Genomic DNA, 21965 nt, shown 5'->3' with positions numbered 1-21965 from the left:
ATATGCAAAACAATTTTAAATATCCATCGCATGTTTCAAAAAAATGAGATTAATTGTTTGTTATATTTTCCTATAGTATTAAAATTTATCACTAGTTTAACAGTACGGACGCTATGTTCCATAAAGTATTGCTGTTTTTTTGATAAAACTAGCAATCGTTTAAGCTCGCAGAAAGTAGATATCTAAAGTAGGTAGTGAGAAACAGCTCGATAAAGGAAATTTTGTCTTTTTTGTTTTCAACCAAATTTGTATAATCAATTATAATAATAGTTATAGATGTTAATACAATCATTTATGCATTCATGTTTGACAAACCTATTACTTTAATATCTTGTAACCCCCACCCACGAAACCTTATCGTTTTTCTTTTTCCTGGTTGAGTTTTTTAAGGAGCTCCCCTTTTCCAATCCGCATAAAAATTAGTAGTTTTTTAGAGGAGTCGTCACTAAGTGCCAAGCGCTAGAAAAAGATTTCCCTTTTTTCTTTAAGATATTTAAACGAAAAGTAAAAATTTACAAAAATATTAAAAAATAACGCTACTGTTATCGAGAAACCACTCCTTATACATTACAGAAACTCTGGACTCACTCACTCTACCTCAAGACTCTCTCATGTACATTCTTGCGATTTTTTTATTGTCTGATGAAACTTACGCGTGAATGAGTGATTGAGGAAAAAAAGCAATTTTTACAGAATATTTTTCCCGGAAAATCTTATCAATTGTCTCTTTTAAATGAAAACCAAAGTGATAATTTTATTGAATGCTCAGTCTTGTTTAAGTGTTGAAACCCAAGTAACTTCTGCCTAGATTAGACTTGACGGATTTCCTGACCTTTGTCTAGTGTGTATGAGGAATTGAGGCTCCCCGGCAAGGCAAATTATGTTGAATAAGGCACAAAAGCAATTGAACAAAAAGGACTTTTTCCGCTTGTGCCCCCGAGTTTAATATGCTCCCCCGCCACCAGTACGTTACGCTCCACCAGTTACAGAGCAAATGCCATTTCATAGTAAATCATAATGCAAAAATATGGCACGCGAGTCGGCGGGTGCAGATAATTTGCACCCAAAAATGGGGGAGGGGGCACAAACTGAAATGAACCAAATAAAAAATCAAGAAAGTCCACCAAAAGAAACCACCCAAAATTTGTTTTTAGTCGAATTTGAGTTGACACGATTCAAGTTTTACCTCCTTCGACTCACTAGAAGAACCATGGGATCAAGGCCTTGATAATCGTGGTCATAATTTATAATGTAACTGGGCATTTTCTCGTGTGTCACTTTTTGCCCAAAAAATCAAAATTTTGTGTGGTTGAGAGTAGTGAGCATTCGATTGAATAATTTTAACCTCGTCCCACCCAGGTTAGACCTCGATTTATGGCAAAAAATCTGATTTCTAATAAGGGGTCCTTATTGACTATAAATACACAGTCCAGGACTTAGGTAAAATCAAGGTAAAGTTTTTTCATGGGACCAGCTAATTTTTTTCAAAGCCAATTAAAGTCAAGCACGGTCTTTTCATTTCTCTGTCATTAATTTTGCACACTTTTTGCTACCAAAACTTGACACGAGTAAAATTGAGAGCTAAAACTCAATTGAAATGAAATGGCGTCACATTGAGGGAAACAATTAATAGTTTAATAATCAAGTCTGCAGAAATCAGTCTACCATGGTAATAAAAAGCTGGAGACAATTTGTTTTAATACGCTCATTTTGAGTCTTGCTTTGGGTCCAAGTCAAAGTTTTTATGCAACATTGGGTCCAGCTGAGGTTCAGCTTTAATTTTGGGTCGAGCTAATGTTTTATTTGTGAAACGCAGAGTCCAGCAAAACTAGCTCTTGTGAAACATCGAAGTCGAGCTGAAGTCCAACATGTCTTAAAGTTAAGTAAAGTTAAGTTGTTAGGAATGCAAACCGTCTGCCTGTTTCACAACCTGATGGTACGAACACATCATTTGCAGTTAGTTGACAGTCTTGATGGTCTGTGTTATGGTTGCTCAAAGATCCGTTACAAGAAGAAATAACCTGCAACAATGTATTCAGCTAATGTCACGGATTTCGTCAGAGCAGCAACGTAAATCAATGTAGTTTTTTGGTTTGAATGGAAGTGAAATGGCAAGTCGGTTTAGCACAAATTGAGATCGATTTGTTGGTCAACCCACCTATGGCTTTCATATTGATTGTCTTGGGGAAGGTTTTTTCACATCGTGCAAAAAATTCAGTCATGTATAACAAACAATTAGGAGCTCGAAAGACTATTGAAGATTTAACAAGAACAACATTTAGCATTGCAGAGCTCGGTTAACAAAAAGTCACTCTTGGCAGTCACAAGATGCGACAAATATCTAGAAATACACATACCAAATCTTTTTTACCGTTGGAAATATGAACGTTACCTGACCAAATGGTATGTTCTCCAAAACGACTGCATGCCCCGGCTGAGGTGCCAGCAGAAGCAAGTATATCCAGACCATCCCAGACGGAAAGTGCTTATGTCCAGTCTTTCACCAGAATTTGGTGCGTTGATGTTCAGATTATTGAGCGTTTTTGACGACGCCCCCAAATACGTTAAGCTCTACCAGTTACAGAGCACATGCCATTTCATAGTAAATCATAATGCAAAAATATGGCACGCGAGTCGGGGGGAGCAGATAATATGCACCCAATGAAATGGGGGAGGGGACACAAACTGAAATGAACCGAACAAAAAATCAAAGAAAGTCCACCAAAAAAACCACCCAAAACTTGTTTTTCGTCACATTTGAGTTAACACTATTTGAAATGTAAATTCCTTCAACTCACTAGAAGAACCATGGGATTAAGGCCGTGAGAATCGTGGACATGATTTATCAAGCAACTGGGCATTTTCTCGTGTGTCACTTTTTGCCCAAAAAAGCAAAATTTTGTGTGATTGAGATAAACTTAGAGTAGAGAGCATTCGATTGAATGAATTTGACCTCGACCCAACCAGGTTTAGACCTCGACTTTTGAAAAAAAACTCATAATTCTGATAGGGGGGTCCTTATTGACTACAAATACACAGTCCAGGACTGAGGTAAAATCAAGGTAAAGTTTTTTCATGGGACCAGCTAATTCTTTTCATAGCCAATCAAAGTCGAGCACGCTCTTTTTATTTCTCTGTCATTAACTTTGCACACTTTTTTCTATCAAAATATGTCACGAGTAATATTTAGAGCTAACACTCAATTGAAATGAAATGGTGTCATATTGAGGGAAACAATTGGTAAATTACTAATCAAGTCTGCAGAAATAAATCTACAGTGGTAATAAAAAACTGGAGATCATTTGTTTTAAAACGCTCATTTTGAGTCTTGCTAAAGTCTTTTTTGCAACATTGAGTCCAGCTAAAGTTCAGCTTTATTCTGGGTCGAACTAAAATAATTTGTAAAATTTTGGGTCGAGCAAAGTTATTTTGTGAAGTTTTTGAGTACAGCAAAACTAGCTCGTGAGAAACATCTAGAGAGTCGAGTTGAAGTCCAACTAGCTCTTGAGTCGAGCTGAAGTCCAGCATGTCTTGAAGTTAAGTAAAGTTAAGTTGTTAGGAATGCAAACCGTCTGCCTGTTTCACAACCTGATGGTACGAACACATCATTTGCCGTTAGTTGACAGTCTTGATGGTCTGTGTTATTGTTGTTCAAAGATCCGTTACAAGAAGAAGTAACCTGCAACAATGTATTCAGCTAGTGTCACGAGTTTCGTCAGCTTTTTGGTTTGAATAGAAGTCAAATGGCAAGTTGGTTTAGCACAAAATGAGATCGATTATTTGATCAACCCACCTATGGTTTTCATATTGAATGTGTTGGGGAAGGGCTTTTCATATCGTGCAAAAAATCCAGTTATGTATAACAATAATTAGGAGCTGGAAAAGTTATGGAAGATTCAATAAGAACAACATTTGGCCTTGCAGAGCTCGGTTAACACAAAGCCCCTCTTGGCAGTCACAAGAGCCGACAAATATCTGGAAATACACATACAAAATCTTTTTACCGTTGAAAATAAGAACGTTACTTGACCAAATGGAGTGTTCTCCAAAACGACTGCTTGACCAGGATGATGTAACAGACAGAAGAAAGTATGTCCAGACCATCCCAGACGGTTAGTGCTTATGTCCAGACTTTCGTGCGTTCACCAGACCTTCGTGGGTTCATGATCAGATTTTTGTTCCTTTTTGACGACGCCCCCCCCCCCTCGTGCGTTCATCTTCCGTCTGGACGCGCTTGCTTCCGTCTGGGACCTCAACCTGAGTATTATAGAAATCTATCGTGAGACAACAACAGATAATGACTACCAGATTGTACATATAGATGACTGAGTACTTGCTTTTATCATATCATATTCGAAGCAAATGGTCAAAAGCAGAATTGGAAAGCCCAAAATGGAGCCTTGCTTTGATTGATTGAGAGAGACGCTCAACATTTCAACTATCATCTTGAGAAAAAAATTAAATGCATGAAAGACAACTGCAAAATTTGGGAAATCCTACTTTTCTCACAAAAGTGTCGCAGTTGAAAGTGATAGAAAATGAATTTCGGAAAATGGTTACCATAAAATTGTTAGTAAGACTGGTGGCTTGCAATTCAAGGTCATTTGACAGGCCAGACTTCTATGAAACAAAAAAAGTGAACTTGAAGTTGAATTGAAGTCCAACATGTCTTGAAGTTAAGTAAAATTAAGTTGTTAGGAATAAAAAACGTCTGCTTGTTTCACAACCTGATGGTACGAACACATCATTTGCAGTTAGTTGACAATCTTGATGGTCCGTGTTATGGTTGTTCAAAGATCCGTTACAAGAAGAAATAACCTGCAACAATGAATTCAGCTCGTGTCACGAGTTTCGTCAGAGCAGCTTTTTGGTTTAAATGGAAGTCAAATGGCAAGTTGGTTTAGCACAAAATGAGATCGATTATTTGATCAACCCACCTATGGTTTTCAAATTGAATGTGTTTTGGGAAGGGCTTTTCATATCGTGCAAAAAATCCAGTTATGTATAACAAATAATTAGGAGCTGGAAAGACTATGGAATATTCAATAAGAACAACATTTAGCATTGCAGAGCTCGGTTAACACAAAGCCCCTCTTGGCAATCACAAGAGGCGACAAATATCTGGAAACACACATACCAAATCTTTTTACCGTTGAAAATAAGAACGTTACCTGACCAAATGGAATGTTATCCAAAACGACTGCATGCCCAGGCTGAGGTAACAGACAGAAACAAGTATGTCCAGACCATCCCAGACGGTTAGTGCTTATGTCCAGACTTTCGTGCGTTCACCAGACTTTCGTGGGTTCATGATCAGATTTTTGTTCATTTTTGACGACGCCCCCCCCCTCGCGCGTTCATCTTCCGTCTGGACGCGATTGCTTCCGTCTGGGACCTCAACCTGGGTATTATAGAAATCTATCGAGAGACCAAAAACAGATACTGACTACCAGATTGGACATATGAATGACTGAGTACTTGCCTTTATCATATCATATTCGAAGCAAAAGGTCAAAAGCAGAATTGGAAAGCCCAAAATGGAGATTTGTTTTGATTGATGGAGAAAGACGCTCAACATTTCAACTATCATCTTGGGAAAAAAATTAAATGCATGAAAGACAACTGCAAAATTTGGGAAATCCTACTTTTCCCAGAAAAGTGTCGCAGTTGCAAGTGATAGAAAATGAAATTCCAAAAATGGTTACCATAAACTTGTTAGTAAAAATGGTGGCTTGCAATTCAAGGTCATTTGACAGGCCAGACTTCTATGAAACAAAAAAAGTAAATTTGAAGTTGAGTTGAAGTCCAACATGTCTTGAAGTTAAGTAAAATTAAGTTGTTAGGAAAAAAACGTCTGCCTGTTTCACAACCTGACGGTACGAACACATCATTTGCAGTTAGTTGACAGTCTTGATGGTTTGTGTTATGGTTGTTCAAAGATCCGTTACAAGAAGAAATAACCTGCAACATTATATTCAGCTAGTGTCACGAGTTTCATCAGAGCAGCTTTTTGGTTTGAGTGGAAGTCAAGTGGCAAGTTGGTTTAGCACAAAATGAGATCGATTTTTTGATCAACCCACCTATGGTTTTCATATTGAATGTGTTGGGCAAGGGCTTTTCATATCGTGCAAAATATCCAGTTATGTATAACAAATAGTTAGGAGCTGGAAAGACTATGGAATATTCAATAAGAACAACATTTAGCATTGCAGAGCTCGGTTAACACAAAGCCCCTCTTGGCAATCACAAGAGGCGACAAATATCTGGAAACACACATACCAAATCTTTTTACCGTTGAAAATAAGAACGTTACCTGACCAAATGGAATGTTATCCAAAACGACTGCATGCCCAGGCTGAGGTAACAGACAGAAACAAGTATGTCCAGACCATCCCAGAAGGTTTTTAATAGAGTTGAACAATGCAAAAATTTTGATGAAGAAACAGAATTGGAGGACAGAGAGTTGCAGTCACAAGTTGAAACGGACAAAATGTAGCACCGAGAGACGTTGATGCAGTCTGATATGGAGAGCAGAGAACAGAGAAGACTATTTGAGGAGAGTAGGGGAAAAGTCTTGTCAAAGTTGGAGAAAAAAGTCACACCTGAGGGATTCGAGTACTATACAGATCTTTCATCAGCAAACAATCCAACATGACTATCTCTCCATAAGCGACTTCGACCATGAAGGCAGTGCGGATGAGGAAACTGAGCTTCCTCTTGAGTTTTTTGGCCGTACTCAAGAGACAAACCTAAAAGATGTCTCATGGCACTTGAGTTTTCGTCTATAGTAGGAGGCAGTGAAATTGATATAAGAGAGATAGAATCTAGTCAATGTAATTTTGCAGAATGTCTAGCTGAGGACAATCTCAGAGCTAATTTGATTGAAGAGATTGGCACTGTAACTGAAGAAGACCCATGTATAATTGAGAAAAGGAGTTGTGTATCTAGTAGAGTTGGAGAGGAGTTTTTTAAACGAAAATAAAGTCAGTAGGGAAGTAATGGTTCAGTTTGTTGTGCAAGTGTTAGCTGCATTATCTGGCACTGTACAGACTCACAAACAAATGGGATTGGATAAATTTTTAGGGAGGTTCCGTGGAGTTACAACCCGGGTGACCTTAAAGGGAAACGGCCAAAACTGTGTGCAGTTATTAATCCATTGGTGGATCCTAAAGTTCAAGAACTTGAGTGGGAGGAGGAAACTAGTACACGAGCACTTGTTCATTTTGAAAGTAGCAGATGCATAGTCCAGAGATTCCGAGTTGAAGATGGGCAAGATGATTCTCAATTTTTTTTGAGGGGTTATGAGGCATTTCTGTACTGGGATACAGCTCGAGTTTTTGAATTGGGCGCCACAGGTACGTCAACTGCTGACTGGGAAGAGGTCCATGACATTTGCACTTCAATTAAAGAAGAAGAGCAACTCGAGGTGATCTCGAGAGATTTCAAAGGTGTTGTGTCTTGAAAGACAGCTGAGGTGTTCACGATACCCAGATCAACAAAGAAAAAAGTTGATTTTATTTGCAAGCCTAGCGCGTTGGAACACAAAGCGCCAGCGATCAGGAAGAGTTAGGAGTTTGTGCAAGCCTCGTTGGTTGTTTCAAGCAAGGAGAGCACTACAGCTTTAAACGAGGTTGAAGCCGTTGATTTGAAGAAAAAGGTCCAAGTATTAGGCAGAGCTTCAAATACCATTGTGATGTGGGAGGCTACATCAAATTTCCGTAAAGTTGATGCAGTGTTCGCTTCGGTTGTTAGGTTGGCGAGCAATTTTCATAGCTATAACGAAGTAGTAGAGAATATTAGTGGAGTTCTTCTCGGAGAAGAAGTAAGCAGAGATGTCACGGATAGGCAGAGGCGTGTAGAGTCTTGCAATCATTTGTCGGTTTTCGGGACATCGTATTGAAACGTTTTGATTTGATTAGAATTTTTGCTTGTTCTAGCGTTGGGTATCATCAAAGTTTTTTGGAGGTTGGAAAGAGCCAATGATTCGCAAATCTTAGCAGTAAAACCAAATAACCGGGATCAGCAGGACCAAATTTTAGGATGTTCATTGATAGAACCTAACGAGTTGAGGCAAGAACCAGGTTTGGAGAAGCTCAATCAAGTGTTTTAGAATTACGTTTCAAGGTTTAAAAAATGTCCTTTAGTTCCAGAGAGTGCGATGAAAACATCAAAGTTTCATCCGCGTAGTGAAAGTATGCAGGGATGTGACTGTGGACTCAAACAACCTAGCAGTTTGGGAGGTAGTAATCAAAGACTTCAGTTAAGACTGAGGCTTGAAGTGGGTCGCCGGGTAGTTTTAGCAATCAAGAAAACCCCTCTGCTAAAAATGTCCTCTAGAAAAGAATTGTGTTTGAAGTTCAGTAAAGGGCGAAGTGTGAGTTTTGGCGGAATTTATACAAAGAAGTAGTTGAAGAAGTTTGAGAATATGAATAAAACAGACAGGAAGCAGCTTGAACTAGGCACATGCAGGGACCTCTTCAGTACTGACCAGTCGATCGACGATACAGATGTGGAGGAGGCGCAACCAGACTTGACAACCGGTGTGTTGTGTGTGGTCTGCTCTTGATAGTGAAGCTTGATGTTCTTTGGATCTATTCGAATCTATTTTTGCATGACCGCAGATAGAGTGGAGGACACATATGCGAAACCTCAATTGAATACAGGCGTCGAGGGGACAGAGGAAATTCAGAGAATTAATGAGGGAGATGTAAGGCTCAGCAATATTTGGATGGTTCAAAGGGACTCCTATGATCATTGCTATCGAATGGGAGTCGCGTTTAGCTGTGTTAATCAGGGCCAAGGCCCTCGAACTGAATGGCATCCTTTTTCGTTGGGATCTTCAAACGACTTTGGAAGCAGAAGCCAGGAGGTTGATGCAATGCCTGTTGTGCGGTACTCACCTGTCGATTTTTTAAGTGATATAGTCAACAACAGAAGAGGGGAGTCTCACTTCGTAGTCAAATTGCATTATGCGTTGGTGGGATTGAAGGGCAATTTCCAAAGCAGAAGGGAAGAGGTCAATCAGAGGGGTTACGGTTTCAGCAGTTGTAGAGACTCGCTTTTACGAGGGACAATGTGGCTTCAGAAAGTTCAGAAGCTGTTGAGGACATGGAGCAAGTTGAAGCTGACAAGGAGATGGTGCTGGAGGAGGAGCTTCCAGATGTGAGGTGGTGGTCCAGTGAGAAGATGGGAAGACATCTTTTCAAGCATCGAAGAAAGAAAAAAATTGAGAAAGTACAGGCGGTTTCATAATCTTCATCATGATAGCTTCTTCCTATTTTAGTATCCAATCTTCTGTTTCAAAATAGTGTCTAACGATTGGTTGCTAAAGTGCTAAAGTTAAACAAAAAAACTGACGAAAGTTTTTATGTTTGATTATGTGGCGAAATAATCGCTTGATATTGTTATCCAAACTGTAATTGGTAGAGGATGCAAGAAGTTTGAGTGGTTTAAACACACAAACCTGGTTTGTGAATATTAGGTAGAGCAAGCTAGTTACATTTATTTACCCTTGAAAAATTCCTTGATAGGTGATTTGTACCAATTTAATTGAATTTGATGTTACGGGAGTTGTTTAAAAGAGAATTTTTTGTGAGATGGCCGATGTAAATGATGAAAAGATTCGTTGGTTCAACTTACCAGTTATTGTGTAGATAAGACGTTACTGAAAATGATATTGAGTTGCCCCTTTATTAGTTGTTATATGTGTTGTATCTATAGACACAGACAAGTTTTTAGTTTGTGTAATCCTTCTAGTAGTTTTAGCCATATTTGTTTGTTTGAACTCATTTGTTGTAAATTTGGTGAATGTTCTAGAGTAATACGTGATGTACTATCAATACTCATTTGTAGATTGCGATGGTTCACAACTTACTGACCTAGGCCTAGCTTAAGTGAATAAGTCTGTTGTGATGTGTTGTGGAACTAATAAGGAAAAAGTAAGGTATGTATGAAGCAAAACCTACTGATAAGGGAGACCAGATAATTCAACAAGACAAAAAGAACATTTATAAGATTAAGGTTGGCTAAGATTTAGGTCAAATGCCAGTCTTAGCAATTATTCGGGAGAACAATAGTCTAGGAGGGAGGAGTGCAGAATTTTGGAAATCCTCCTTTTCTCTTAAAAGTGTCGCAGTTGAAAGTGATAGAAAATAATTTATAAAATTGGTTACCTTAAAATTGTTAATAAGACTGTTGGCTTGCAATTCAAGGTCAGTTGACGAGCCTGACTTCTGTGGAACAAAAAAAGGGTGAAATTGAAGTTGAGTGGGTGCAATATTGGTTTTCTGGGGATGACCGAAGTTATGAAGGTTGTTTATAATCCGGTATTTACCTCAGTGTGGTGAAATTTGGAAGAGAGTTAGTGCCACCTTGTAGCATTTCCTTCGTTGACATTTTTGGGGAGTTTGTTTTGAAGATACCGTGGGGGCTTAAAACCTCCAAATAAGGCTTAAGATTTTGAGTTCATAGTTTGACTGATTGATTAATTGGTAGCGTCGTAAGTCGGATACTGCTATTGTTTTTTTTGAAATCATTAATGTATAAAAAAAGGCTTTCAAGTCATTTAATTGTTTTTTCGAAATCATTAAAAACTTTACGTAAGAAAAGCATAATTAATGTTGCCTGTAATGAGAAAAGAACAAAATCTTTTGTTTTGATCAATCTTGTACTTTGTTGCTTGATTAGTTACTAAGGTGTAGAACCACAACATTACCAAAACAGAAGCATAACAAAGTCGTAGCTTAGTTGATCTGTTGAGGAGTTCTGATAACAAAAACATTGTTGAGAGAGTTGAACTGACTTCATAAAATTAGAACACCGCTTTGAGCGATTGGAAACCTGAACACCGGTTTGCTCGATTGGAAGACAGAACAGCGGTTTGCACGATTGGAAACCAGAACACCAGTTTGCGCGATTGGAAACCAGATCACTTGACAGGACTGCAGGACTGCAGTTGACATGAGCAGCGTTGGGACAAAAGAGCCCTCCATCAGAAGTCTGAGAGCCTTCGAAACGCCCCTTTCAATTTGTTAGTGTTTTGGGCGCTAGTCGGTCCCCAGCTAATCAGCCCAAGCAAAGTAAAAAATTCTACAGCAACAATGAACATCAGAATCGGCAGATGTAAAAACCTCAACAGAAGGCCACAAGAGGCGAATTTTGAAACCTATACCATTCCATAGTGATTGCAAAGAAAATTATATTTGCGTTATGACCAAAAATTTGCTTTTAACCTTTTTTTTCTGTTTATCGTGTCTTTTCTCCAGCGCACAGTTTTCCAATTAGTCATCCTAGTTGAAAATCAACACGTTTATTGTAATCCTTATTAATTGCTCGCAAACGAAGTTTGTAGCAATGATATTAGTCCTGTCGGTCTTTTTTATGCGATTTTTCGCTTGACGGATTTTTTGTCGGACCCATTTGACTTTTTGTCCTCAAAACGGGATAAACAGGTAGCACCCAGCGGGCATTAAGTGGTCTTAGAGCCTTTCAGTTCAACTGGTCTCCAAGTATGTGATTCAGTGATTCACAGAAACCACAGAAACGGTTTTGGAGACGAGATTTATGCTGTGAAGGGTGGCTCTTAGAGGTTGAATAAAGCCCCCTCCCCCACCCCCCACTTTTGCCCCACCCCCCGTGGCTAGTTACTAACAAAGCCAGCCGCCCGCCGGTCGTTTGAGAGCAATTCGCTCGACGTTAGTTAGTTATGTTCTTTTGTTTTTGCACTATTAAGTCCTTACAGCTCAGTTTATGTTTGTCCTCATTCATATATTATAAAGTTGTCAACGTCATGCAGGGATGCAATCAATTGGTGGTAACTAAATCTGATTTTATTTGGATTTTTGATACCTGGAGGAATTTCTTAATTAATTTTCTGTAATTGCTATTATCCGGTATTTGATCACAATTAGCTAAAGATGGATTACAGAGTAAAGGTGACCAAATAAATTGAAGAGATTTTCAACTAGTTTTTAATTGCACTCTTTAACTTTTTTTAAAACCAAAGTTGAACCAGAATCCGTGACGATGTCAATATATTCTGTAGTTTTCCGACATCAACAGCAACAGAAATGTTTCAAGGTTTTTAAACCGCTCGTGTGTTAGATTGCAAAAAGAGTACCATGACTAATTCGAGTATAGTTCCTCGATTCTTAATTGTGCTGATTTGTCCCTGGTAACGTGACAATGACGTCAAAAGCGGTCATCTGCGGCAACTTATAACCGTTTCTTACTTGTTTTTTTAACTGGAGTTGTTTAGTGGCCTGGATCAAAGAGAGAGGGGAAACAATGGAAGTGATGGGCAGCCGTTTGGCTCATGAGGTAGGTCACACTTTCGGATTAAGTCACAATCCAACAGATACAAGCGACCCATGTGCTTGCCAAGCATCAGCATGTGTCATGGATGGGACAGTGATATTTGGCGTTGCGGCAGAAGCCTTCACATCTTGTCATCAGACGTTTTTTACCGACTTTATTCAAACAGGTAAACATAACTTCTTACCCAGCTTCAGGTCCAGATCGTAGCGGTCTCTGATCAGCCCGTCCAAGACAAAACTGACCTCTGATCAGACCGTCCCATACAGAAGTGACCTCTTATCAGAATATAGCAAAAATTTGTTTGCGCTCAAAGCCACATCAGATCAGACGAATTAACCAAGACTAAAGAGACCTTTGACCAGAAAAGTCCAAGACCGATTCCCAGACTTTAGTGCGAATCTTGTCTAGATGAATTTCAGACCATTGCCCAGACCTTCTTGCGCTCGAAATCATCTCTGATCGAAATAAAACTATTTTTTTAGATGACCAATACGTTGACTTTCTGTATAATAAATGTTTCTGGTGATAATTTTTTTGTCACAACTAACGGTCCTTATGTTCTGATGGATAATTGTTCTTTTCGAAAAGACATGACATTTTATGCAATTTTACTTTGAATTAATTCATGGTTTGAAATAAACTTTTTCATAAATGCCTTCATTGGCGCACAGGGAAGATGGCCTTTTATTTCGTTCTTTAATCTAGCCAGAAGAACTAGAAACGAGTAAACGTTTCATTTTCCTCCTTTTTGGAAAAACTAACATATGTACCCAAAAACGTGCTGATGGAAAGGATGGAACTTTATCAATTTGCTCCTTTGTGGGGAAAATTAACATACATACTCACAAACGTTTTGGTCTGCCTGGGTATTTTCGTGAGCAAAAATAATCTGGATGGGTATTTTCATAGATCATTTTGAACGAGGACCTCAACCGGATATACTAACCGTGAAGTCAGGTTGGCGGTGAATTTAGCGGTTCATTTCTGTAAGAATTGCGATTTTTAGCGGCAAATATTTTTTTTCACCGCATTGATTGCATTGATCGCAAATCTTATACTTTTTCTTCAATTTCACCGCAAACCTTACATCTTTTAGCAATTTTTAGCGGTGACACCTCGACCCGGGAGATTCTTGTATATCAATTTTCTCTAACAACGTACTGAAGGTTTCCTGTGTTGTCAACCAAACATACCAACCATTTCTCCGTTATGAAACCACAAACAGCAAACGTTTTTTAACGTCTATTAATCAAACATACCAACTCTGGCTATCCTACTGAATCTTGCAAAACTAAACATACCGAAGCTTTCTTACGTTCCAGACCGAACATTCCGACAGTTTCTTTCGTTTGAAACCGATTATACCGAATCTGGCCGAACCGAACATACCGAATCTTTCTTGCACTCCAAACCGAACATACCGAATCTTGCATAACCGAACATACCGAAGCTTTCTTACTTTCTACGCCAAACATACCGACAATTGTTTTCATTTGAAACCAATCATACCGAACAAACCGAACATGCCGACCATTTCTTACGTAGAAAACCGAACATACCAAACATTTCTTGCTTCATTTTTGTTCGGTCTTCTCAACTAGGGATGGCATCGCGATCCCCAAAGTTAATTTTTTTGTAATTCGGTAATAACAACATTTACCGATACAGAAAATAATGTTTGACTTGTGAAAGTATTTCTCAGATGGATAAATGCACGGCTTCCCAATATAGGAAAAATGGATAAAGATGGATAAAAACACTTGTCAGTAGATTTAACACTCAACTGCTTTTCTATACTTATTTAACATCAGATACTGACGTTGGAGAAGGCCATCAAGGAAAGAGGAAAGAGAGGTCTTGTGAAAGAGGCTCTTTTGGTGCTCGTAGATTTTGGTGCTCGTATCTATCTCGAAAAAATAGAAAAAGGGAAAAACGGACTCAAAATTTATCCGAATTATGTTACCGAGCTGGACGAATAAGAATTCAGAAATTTATAACGACCAGAAGCCAGCAAAATTTCTTACGTTTTTCTTCAACAATTATAAAGTTTTTTTTTCATCTTTTAACAGTTTTGATGCTGTCAAACATTAGGAAGTTAGCTAGTGCATTTAGTCTTTTAGCTGCGAAGTTTCAACATTGTTTGGAATTCAGCAGATGCTTTTGGTTTCTGCTTTCAATTTTGGGAGGAAAATTGATTATCTTGAAGAAAATTCCGATTTGTTCGCACTGCATTTTTACCTTTATTTTTTATTTGGTTACGGTTACATCCTATATGCATATTTAATAAAACAAGGAGGCTCGGTAATGTGCAGTCGCACATAAGCTTCCGATCCCGTTCATCCACATTTTTGGCATAATTGTCTACCAAATAAGAAACAGATAGAAAAACACAAAAATTCAAGTATTTTTCAAAAAAACTGGTGTATGAACGAAAAGATAGCCACCAAAGCAAATAATTCAGTGGAGGAAAAAATGATGCATTAGATTGATGAGATATGCCGATATTAAGAAAGCGAGCGAAGGCGAACGGCAAAATCAAACAACAACAACAACATCAGCAACAACAACAACAAACATTAATTACATCAAAAAATTTATGTCCGTTTTAAAAAACAAAACTTAATAACAAAGTCAAAATAGCGTCAGATAAAACTGAAACTAAATAAAATAACTTTTAATTCACCAGAAAAAAAACGGATTTTTACCAGTTCGTAATAAGGCTGGGTAACAATTAGACAAAAAGAATAGAAACTTTAAAGTACGAAAATTCGCGAGTTTTTTTTGCTGAGAATTCGCTGAGGAAAACAATTAATTTCAAAGTAATGAAAACCATTATTAATCAACTAAAATATCCCATAGGTTTACAATTACCAATGCTTCTGTAGGAGGAAATTAAGAACTGTCGGTTTTCAGTTTTTTATGCAGTTACAAAAAGAACAACAAATATACAACAAACAAAAAGTAAATGAAAATTTGCCAGAAAATGCTTTCGAAGCCGTAAGGCCATACTTTGGCCCTCAAGATATGTTCATTTGCACTTGCACCAAACGTCAATAATGTATCATGTGAGCGCTCATTAATGAACCTAGGTAGTAATTAGACAAAAAAGAAAAAAAGAAAAATTATGTAATACGTTTTTTTTTTTCGAAAGCAATTTAATTCCAAAGACATGAAAGCCAATAATTGCAAAATGAAAATTTTGAATAGGTTTGTCCATTTTTCCAGAGGAAGCCCTTAAGACCTGCAATTATCCAGAAAATCGTCTACAATAAGAACGTCAAATAAGACAAAAATCAGAAATTTATTTACTTTTTTTGTGAAAAACCCGTGTCGAAGTCAGTAAAGTCGTAACGAATTCATTAAAAACATTCGATTTTGTGACACCAATAGCTTTTTTCAGCTTCCATTGACGAAACTGATTTCATTTTTAACCTTTAATTAACGAGACCAGGTAACAAACAGACTATAAAAGGAACAAAATTGCGAAGTTAAAGTGTTTTTTTTTTCATTTTGGAAAACAGGTGTTTTCAAAGTCATGAAAGCCATCATCTATCTTCTAATATCAGAACATCGGCTCATCTACTGTTCCACGAAAAGCCAATCAAACTGGGTCACTGTACAGGAATTTGAATACGAGTAAAAAGACAAACTAAAAACGACAGTTAAAGACAAAACTAAAAAATTCAATTAAATTCTTCGAGAAAGTATTGTCAAAGCCGCAAAGAACCACAATCTATATCTTTAAAGATTTAAATATTATCAATTGTGCGTTGTGTTGAACGCGAATAATGTGATATATGAACTGCCAATAACATGATAATTTGACAAAACTAGAAAACATGAAAAATGGGCAAATACCAAAAAATTAAAAAAAAAAATGTGAAATCTAGTAGTGTCAAAGCAAGAAAAACCTTAACTTAAAGCGTAAAATCACAATAAAGACCTATTTTGAATACAGTGGAAGAAGGAGCACTCTTTGATTGCTGACACTAAGCTACAAGTTGACAAAAATAAGCGAAAATTGGGAAGCCAAGTTGAATAAGCCTTTTTTAAATTAAAAATCAAATGTTTTAAAAGTCAAAACGAGCATAAGCTTTCAAGCAATCAACTAAATAAACTAGTTTGGAGTTTATTAGAAAGTCACTGGGGCTTATCAGTAGTGAGCTTTGATTTTAAATGTTCTGTTATTTATTTAATATAAAAAAAACGAATTTTTTAAAAAAAACCGTCTGAAGAGAATCGGAAATATTTTCGGGTTGTAACGGTCCAAGATTGGTACAAAACTAGTCCTGCTAATGCTGATTGTCCATTAGGAATATTTAATTGTTCAAATGTCATAGATATAGATATTTTGTTAATTAAAAAAATCAAAAATCAACGCTGCGTTTTTGATAATCAACGAATAAATCTAGCAAAAAACGGCAAAGTTTTTATTACAGAGCACTCTCAACGGAAGTTGAAGTAGAATTAGCCCCCTTCTCAGTCTACAGATTGTGTTAATGGTGTTTGGGTGTGCTCTTCCTGCATATTTAAATAGAGTGGACGAAAGGAACTTACTCGTTTTTTTGTTGAAAAAGTCTGAAGCCGGAATTTGTGACAAAAAAATTGAATAAAAATAGCGGACCAAATTGTTTTTCTATAAAAATAAAATCAACAACACTTTCTGGAAAAAATTTAACGATTTTTAGCAAAATTGGCGAAATTTTTGTCAGAAGTTCCAAAAAATGTGAATAAAATCAACTGAATTCACTCTATTTTCTCCGTAACCTTGATATATTAAACCTCGATATCTCCATGTAAAAACGAAAATCAAAAAAATCTTTTTAAATCCATAATCTACGCTGGACAAGATTTCTAATGATACCAGAGTCAACTCTCTACGATGAATATATCGATCGGCCAAAATTGACTGAACAAAAAAAACCCAATTTGAGTCTATAGTTCCTCCCCCCTCAAGAGGGGGAGGGGTCGGAACAATCAGTTTTTTTTGCGTCTTTTAAAATCTTTGTCATTTCACAATTTTATGCCTCTAAAATGTAATTTCTTTGACCTTTTGGAATTTCACTGCGATATATGTGATATAATTATCTTTGGTAATCTCTCCAGGTAGTGTTGTTCATTTTTGTAAAACATTTGGTAACTGGTCAGTTCAATTGGTTTAGTAATTATTTAATTCATCTGATCAGAGATAGATTCATCGATACAAAAATTCCGAGAGCACAAGCGACAAAACAGAGGTCTTTTTGGTCTGACCAGAGGTAATTTTGATCCTGGAGTGAAGTTACCAATTGCATAAAATTTTTGTCACGTTAAACCCAAAGCATTTTTTGTCGGTCTCTATGCTTGCCAGAAGAATTAAATGTTATCACATATACACTATCTAATCACTTTTTTTGAGTAGCAAAGAGAAATTTAACAGGCGGAATTGTAAACTGAAATTATAGAACTAGATGGAAAAGTATCTTTACTAAAGTATAAGCCCAATTTTACCTGAATAAATATATATAAATATATATTGTAGCAGTAGAAACACTGGATGTACACCTCCATCCAATCAGAGACTGAGAAGACACAATTTTTTTTATATAGAAAGAACTCCACTAACTATAGTCAGTCTATTAGAGTAGTTGCACGATGTGTATACCTCTGACTCGGGTGTTAACTCTTTTATACATCATTATAATTGAAGTATATCATCAGTGTTTTACAGAGTCGGTTAGTCTGAGAGATATAGGTAAGCTTACTTTCGCGCGTAGAAATAAGTAGCCCTAGCTCTTCATACCTTAAAGCTGTAAAAGGAGCCCACCTTAGGTCTGCCTTAACTGGCGCGACCAGTGAGTTAACAAACACTAACCGTAAAAGGAACTCACACAAAACACAATATTCTCTCTTGAGAAAAAAATTAGAAATAGTTTATATAATCATTTAATTGTTCTTCATTTAAAAATAAGAAAAAAGGGGAACACAACCCCAACAGAAACACAAAGTACAAACTGAGAAAATGAACCACCACATTGGTCAAACTTCCCCTATTACAGACACAGACTCTGATGAACTACAACTAACTGTTCTTACACAACAGAACAAACGTCTTCTACGCGAAATTTTACCCTTTGCAGTTAAACACTATCGACACCAAAATGATTTAAATAACTCAAATATCACTATTTTGCAGTAGAGCAACAGCCTTTCCTTTCTTCACCAGATAAAGCATCACAAGTTTCACGAACTGTTTTTCTTTCATACCTAATTGAAATTTATGGAGCTCAACTCACAAAGGGCTCGATTCTTTTTATTTGTCATCTTCTCACAAAAACATATATTTCCCTCATATACGACACCCTATTTAATCCACTATCAGATACACTATTTGAATTCCTTAACGGAGTATGGTCAGAAAACAACCTTTGGATAAAACAAGTGTATTTCGAAAATCCTCTTTCTAATTTCTTAAACGTTTTGCTTGCACACTTAATACTGCTAATCTGCAGTCACGAAAAGAGAGCGTACACAAAACCACTCGACAAGAAGTAGAAGGTTTCACTCACCTTCTTAAAACATACATAAGCTCTGCCAAAGACGCAGACTTAAATGAAGAAGAGATTCCCGATTCTCTTGCGCTTCTATCTTTGTACATACACAGATTTTGGAAAAAGTCTCGTAAGACACATTTTTACAGCTATAAAACTAATAGCTGAGACATACTCACAGTTAATATCTAAACTACCAGAAACACTACATTATATTTATGATTCGATCTGGTTCCCACAAAATTTTGTGACTATCACAAAACTACCATCAGAAATTATACAAAAATTATCCATTAACCATAAAAATAATGAAATAAAAAAATATAATGCAATGAATCAACCATTTACATGTACAAACGTTCCAGAGAACACAAATAACTCTCTGTAAGCGTCACCGATAGAAAATATGGATACGATAGTAGACTCACAGCCTACAGACACTTGTATTAACGAAAATATAGAAACAGACTTTAATTCCACATTGTTAGATGATGGAACACTCTTTTCATCACATACAGTGAACACATTAATTGACCTTGAAGATAATGGCCAAAATAATAATCCAAATAATGATAACAATCTTGTCACTAATGATACCGCTAGCAACACAAATATTTACCAGAATCACCAACACAAACAACTTGTGAAGCTGACTAAATTGACCCAAAATTCAGATCCATTAAATACAACTCTACCTACATTACCAAACGTAAACACGCCTTTACCACGCTTACAGAGACAGAATTCTGTACACTTTAACTCTGAACCCATCATTTTAAATAAATCAACTAAACCAATACTAACCAATGATCAAAACATTCAAATCACTTCACAACAATATGTAAATTTAGTTCGACAACTTAATTCACAGAATATTCAACAAACAACAAACGCCTCAAATCCTTATTTTGCACAGGCGGCGTCTACGCAAACACCGTCGGCCGTATTTCGCCGAAATACACAAATGATGGACCCTTATTTACGAGGCTCAGTACCAATGCAACAGTCTCTAAGACCGTTTGATGGTACTGATCCTATTTACACAACAGAGGATTTCTTAAATGCTACCATAGGAAATATAGTAATGACGGCGGGACCAGAACAGAGTGATTCACCATATCATGAAGCATTGATCCTGAAACGAATTGCCATGATACAAACCGCCCTAATTGGATCTGCACAACAATGGTATTCACATTTACCAGTATTTACAATGGTATTTATATTAGGAAATAAAAAAGAACTAGCAAGCTTCTTGCCCTGAATTTTAAAGCGCATTCGATAATCAACAATCCCAAACACAGGCGAAACTATTAATAGAAAGCATAACACGTGCTTCGGGTGAACAGATAAAAACAATAGCACTTAGAATTGAACAAATTACTCAAAAAGCATATGTTAATAACACTCCAGATATGCGTAATACACAAATGAATGACTTTCTTGTCAAAGCACTTGATCCACAATTAGCCATAATAGCTCTAAAAAAGGTTGCAAACCACAAATCAACTGCATTGGAACCACAATTTCCATTCGCACAATTAGTAGAAAAAAACATCAAGAAGATATCTCAACAACACATATAGTTAGACATAAACTTAGCACAAATTCCATTCTTTCCTCATCAATTGATATCCTTTCTCTAGATATTGATCATCTCACAGTAGATGATATACATTTGATGGAACAAGATATTGAACAGGCAAAGATACACAAAACCACTTGAAAAAGCCAAAATTCAGAAGCAAACTTTTAATCAAGCGATGAAAGGTAACCAAAAATTTCCAAACCAACAAGTCACATCAAACATTATTACAGGTAAAACACTACCGTTTTCTTATCGCTGTAGAAGCAACAGTAGAGATCACCGTGATAATTCAAGACATAGAAGTCCAAATGAATTCTCACATTCAAACTCAAAACCTTATCACGGTAATAGTAATTTTAAACCACCGAGTAGAAACGGTTCACAAAACCCAAGACGCTCCAACTATCAGAAAAAAACTAATGATAACACTTATAATACATACTCAAATAATTCTAGACCACAATCACCTCATTATAATGGAGATGGAAATCGTTCACGACGACCATTATCACGTAATCGACTTCTCAATGTAAGAAAATACATTAACTCACTCTTAGACCAAGAACAAACAGACAACACAACGTCTAAAAAAGCAAATACGGAAACACAAAATGTTTCAGAAGAACAGCTCCTAGAACAATAATTTAATGGTTTACAATTGGAATTAAATCAAGAAACAAAAGATGAATATTTTAACTGCCAAGAAGAATGCAATATTCTCACAGAAGAATACACTCTTTCTACATCATGTAAAAGCAATATTTGGGTATTACGACCAACAATATATACACAACAAACACCTGATCATACGAAAACAGTTCCTCCACCACACCTTGAAATTGATTTTCTACTAGATTCAGGCGCTACATTTATTGTCCTAAATAATGATACTTGGAATGAAATTAAAGAATACCAAAAAAACGGCGACTAAAAGCGTCAACATTTGTTCTCTCAGCAGCAAATAGCCTCTATCCACATGTAACAGAAAGTAGAACTCTCAGAAATACTTTTCTCACATTCTTTTTTTCAAACACAGGATTCAATATCCTAGGAACACCTTTCCTAGAAAAATATGTTGATTCGACGAAATGTTCGTCTCATACAATAGAGATTAAACATAATCATGAATCGAAATCACTGAAATTTTATAATTCTTCAATCAAATCACCCCCATACTAATAACGGTTTTTTCCTATTAATGGTGATCAATCACTGTTTTTTCAACCCTCTGAACACATAATTTTAACTTACTCATTAACTGCATATGAATGTTAAAACAAAAAGGCGAACGGCACTATTCCTTATGCATCTGATTTTTCATTCATACGATTTCGCAAAAATATGTTTTTCTCTATAATGTATATTAACAACTTTGAATACCATTACCAATCATTTTTCAAATATTAAAACAAAACCACTTAAATCATCCACTAACATTTGTAAAAGGACTAATTGGATATAAACAACAAGATGTTTCACTCAATGATTTACAAACAACGAAATATCGCATTAATGAACTCACAGAATTCATG

The 21965-nt window shown here is 36.6% G+C and overlaps 1 protein-coding gene across 1 annotated transcript in view; it reads left to right on the top strand.

The window, feature by feature from the left end:
* LOC142337640 (uncharacterized) overlaps nt 1-21965 on the top strand; it is a 173572-nt gene that overhangs the window by 67391 nt on the left and 84216 nt on the right. Inside the window, exon 4 of the mRNA XM_075387024.1 lies at nt 12257-12481. Coding sequence (XP_075243139.1) covers nt 12257-12481 — 225 coding nt within the window. The remainder of the gene's footprint in view (nt 1-12256; nt 12482-21965) is intronic.

Source organism: Convolutriloba macropyga, chromosome 4 (assembly GCF_964194025.1).
Source record: "Convolutriloba macropyga chromosome 4, txConMacr16.3, whole genome shotgun sequence".
Lineage (NCBI taxonomy): Eukaryota > Metazoa > Xenacoelomorpha > Acoela > Convolutidae > Convolutriloba > Convolutriloba macropyga.
The sequence above is the reverse complement of the archived record's forward strand: the minus strand, read 5'-3'. Positions and strand labels throughout refer to the sequence as shown.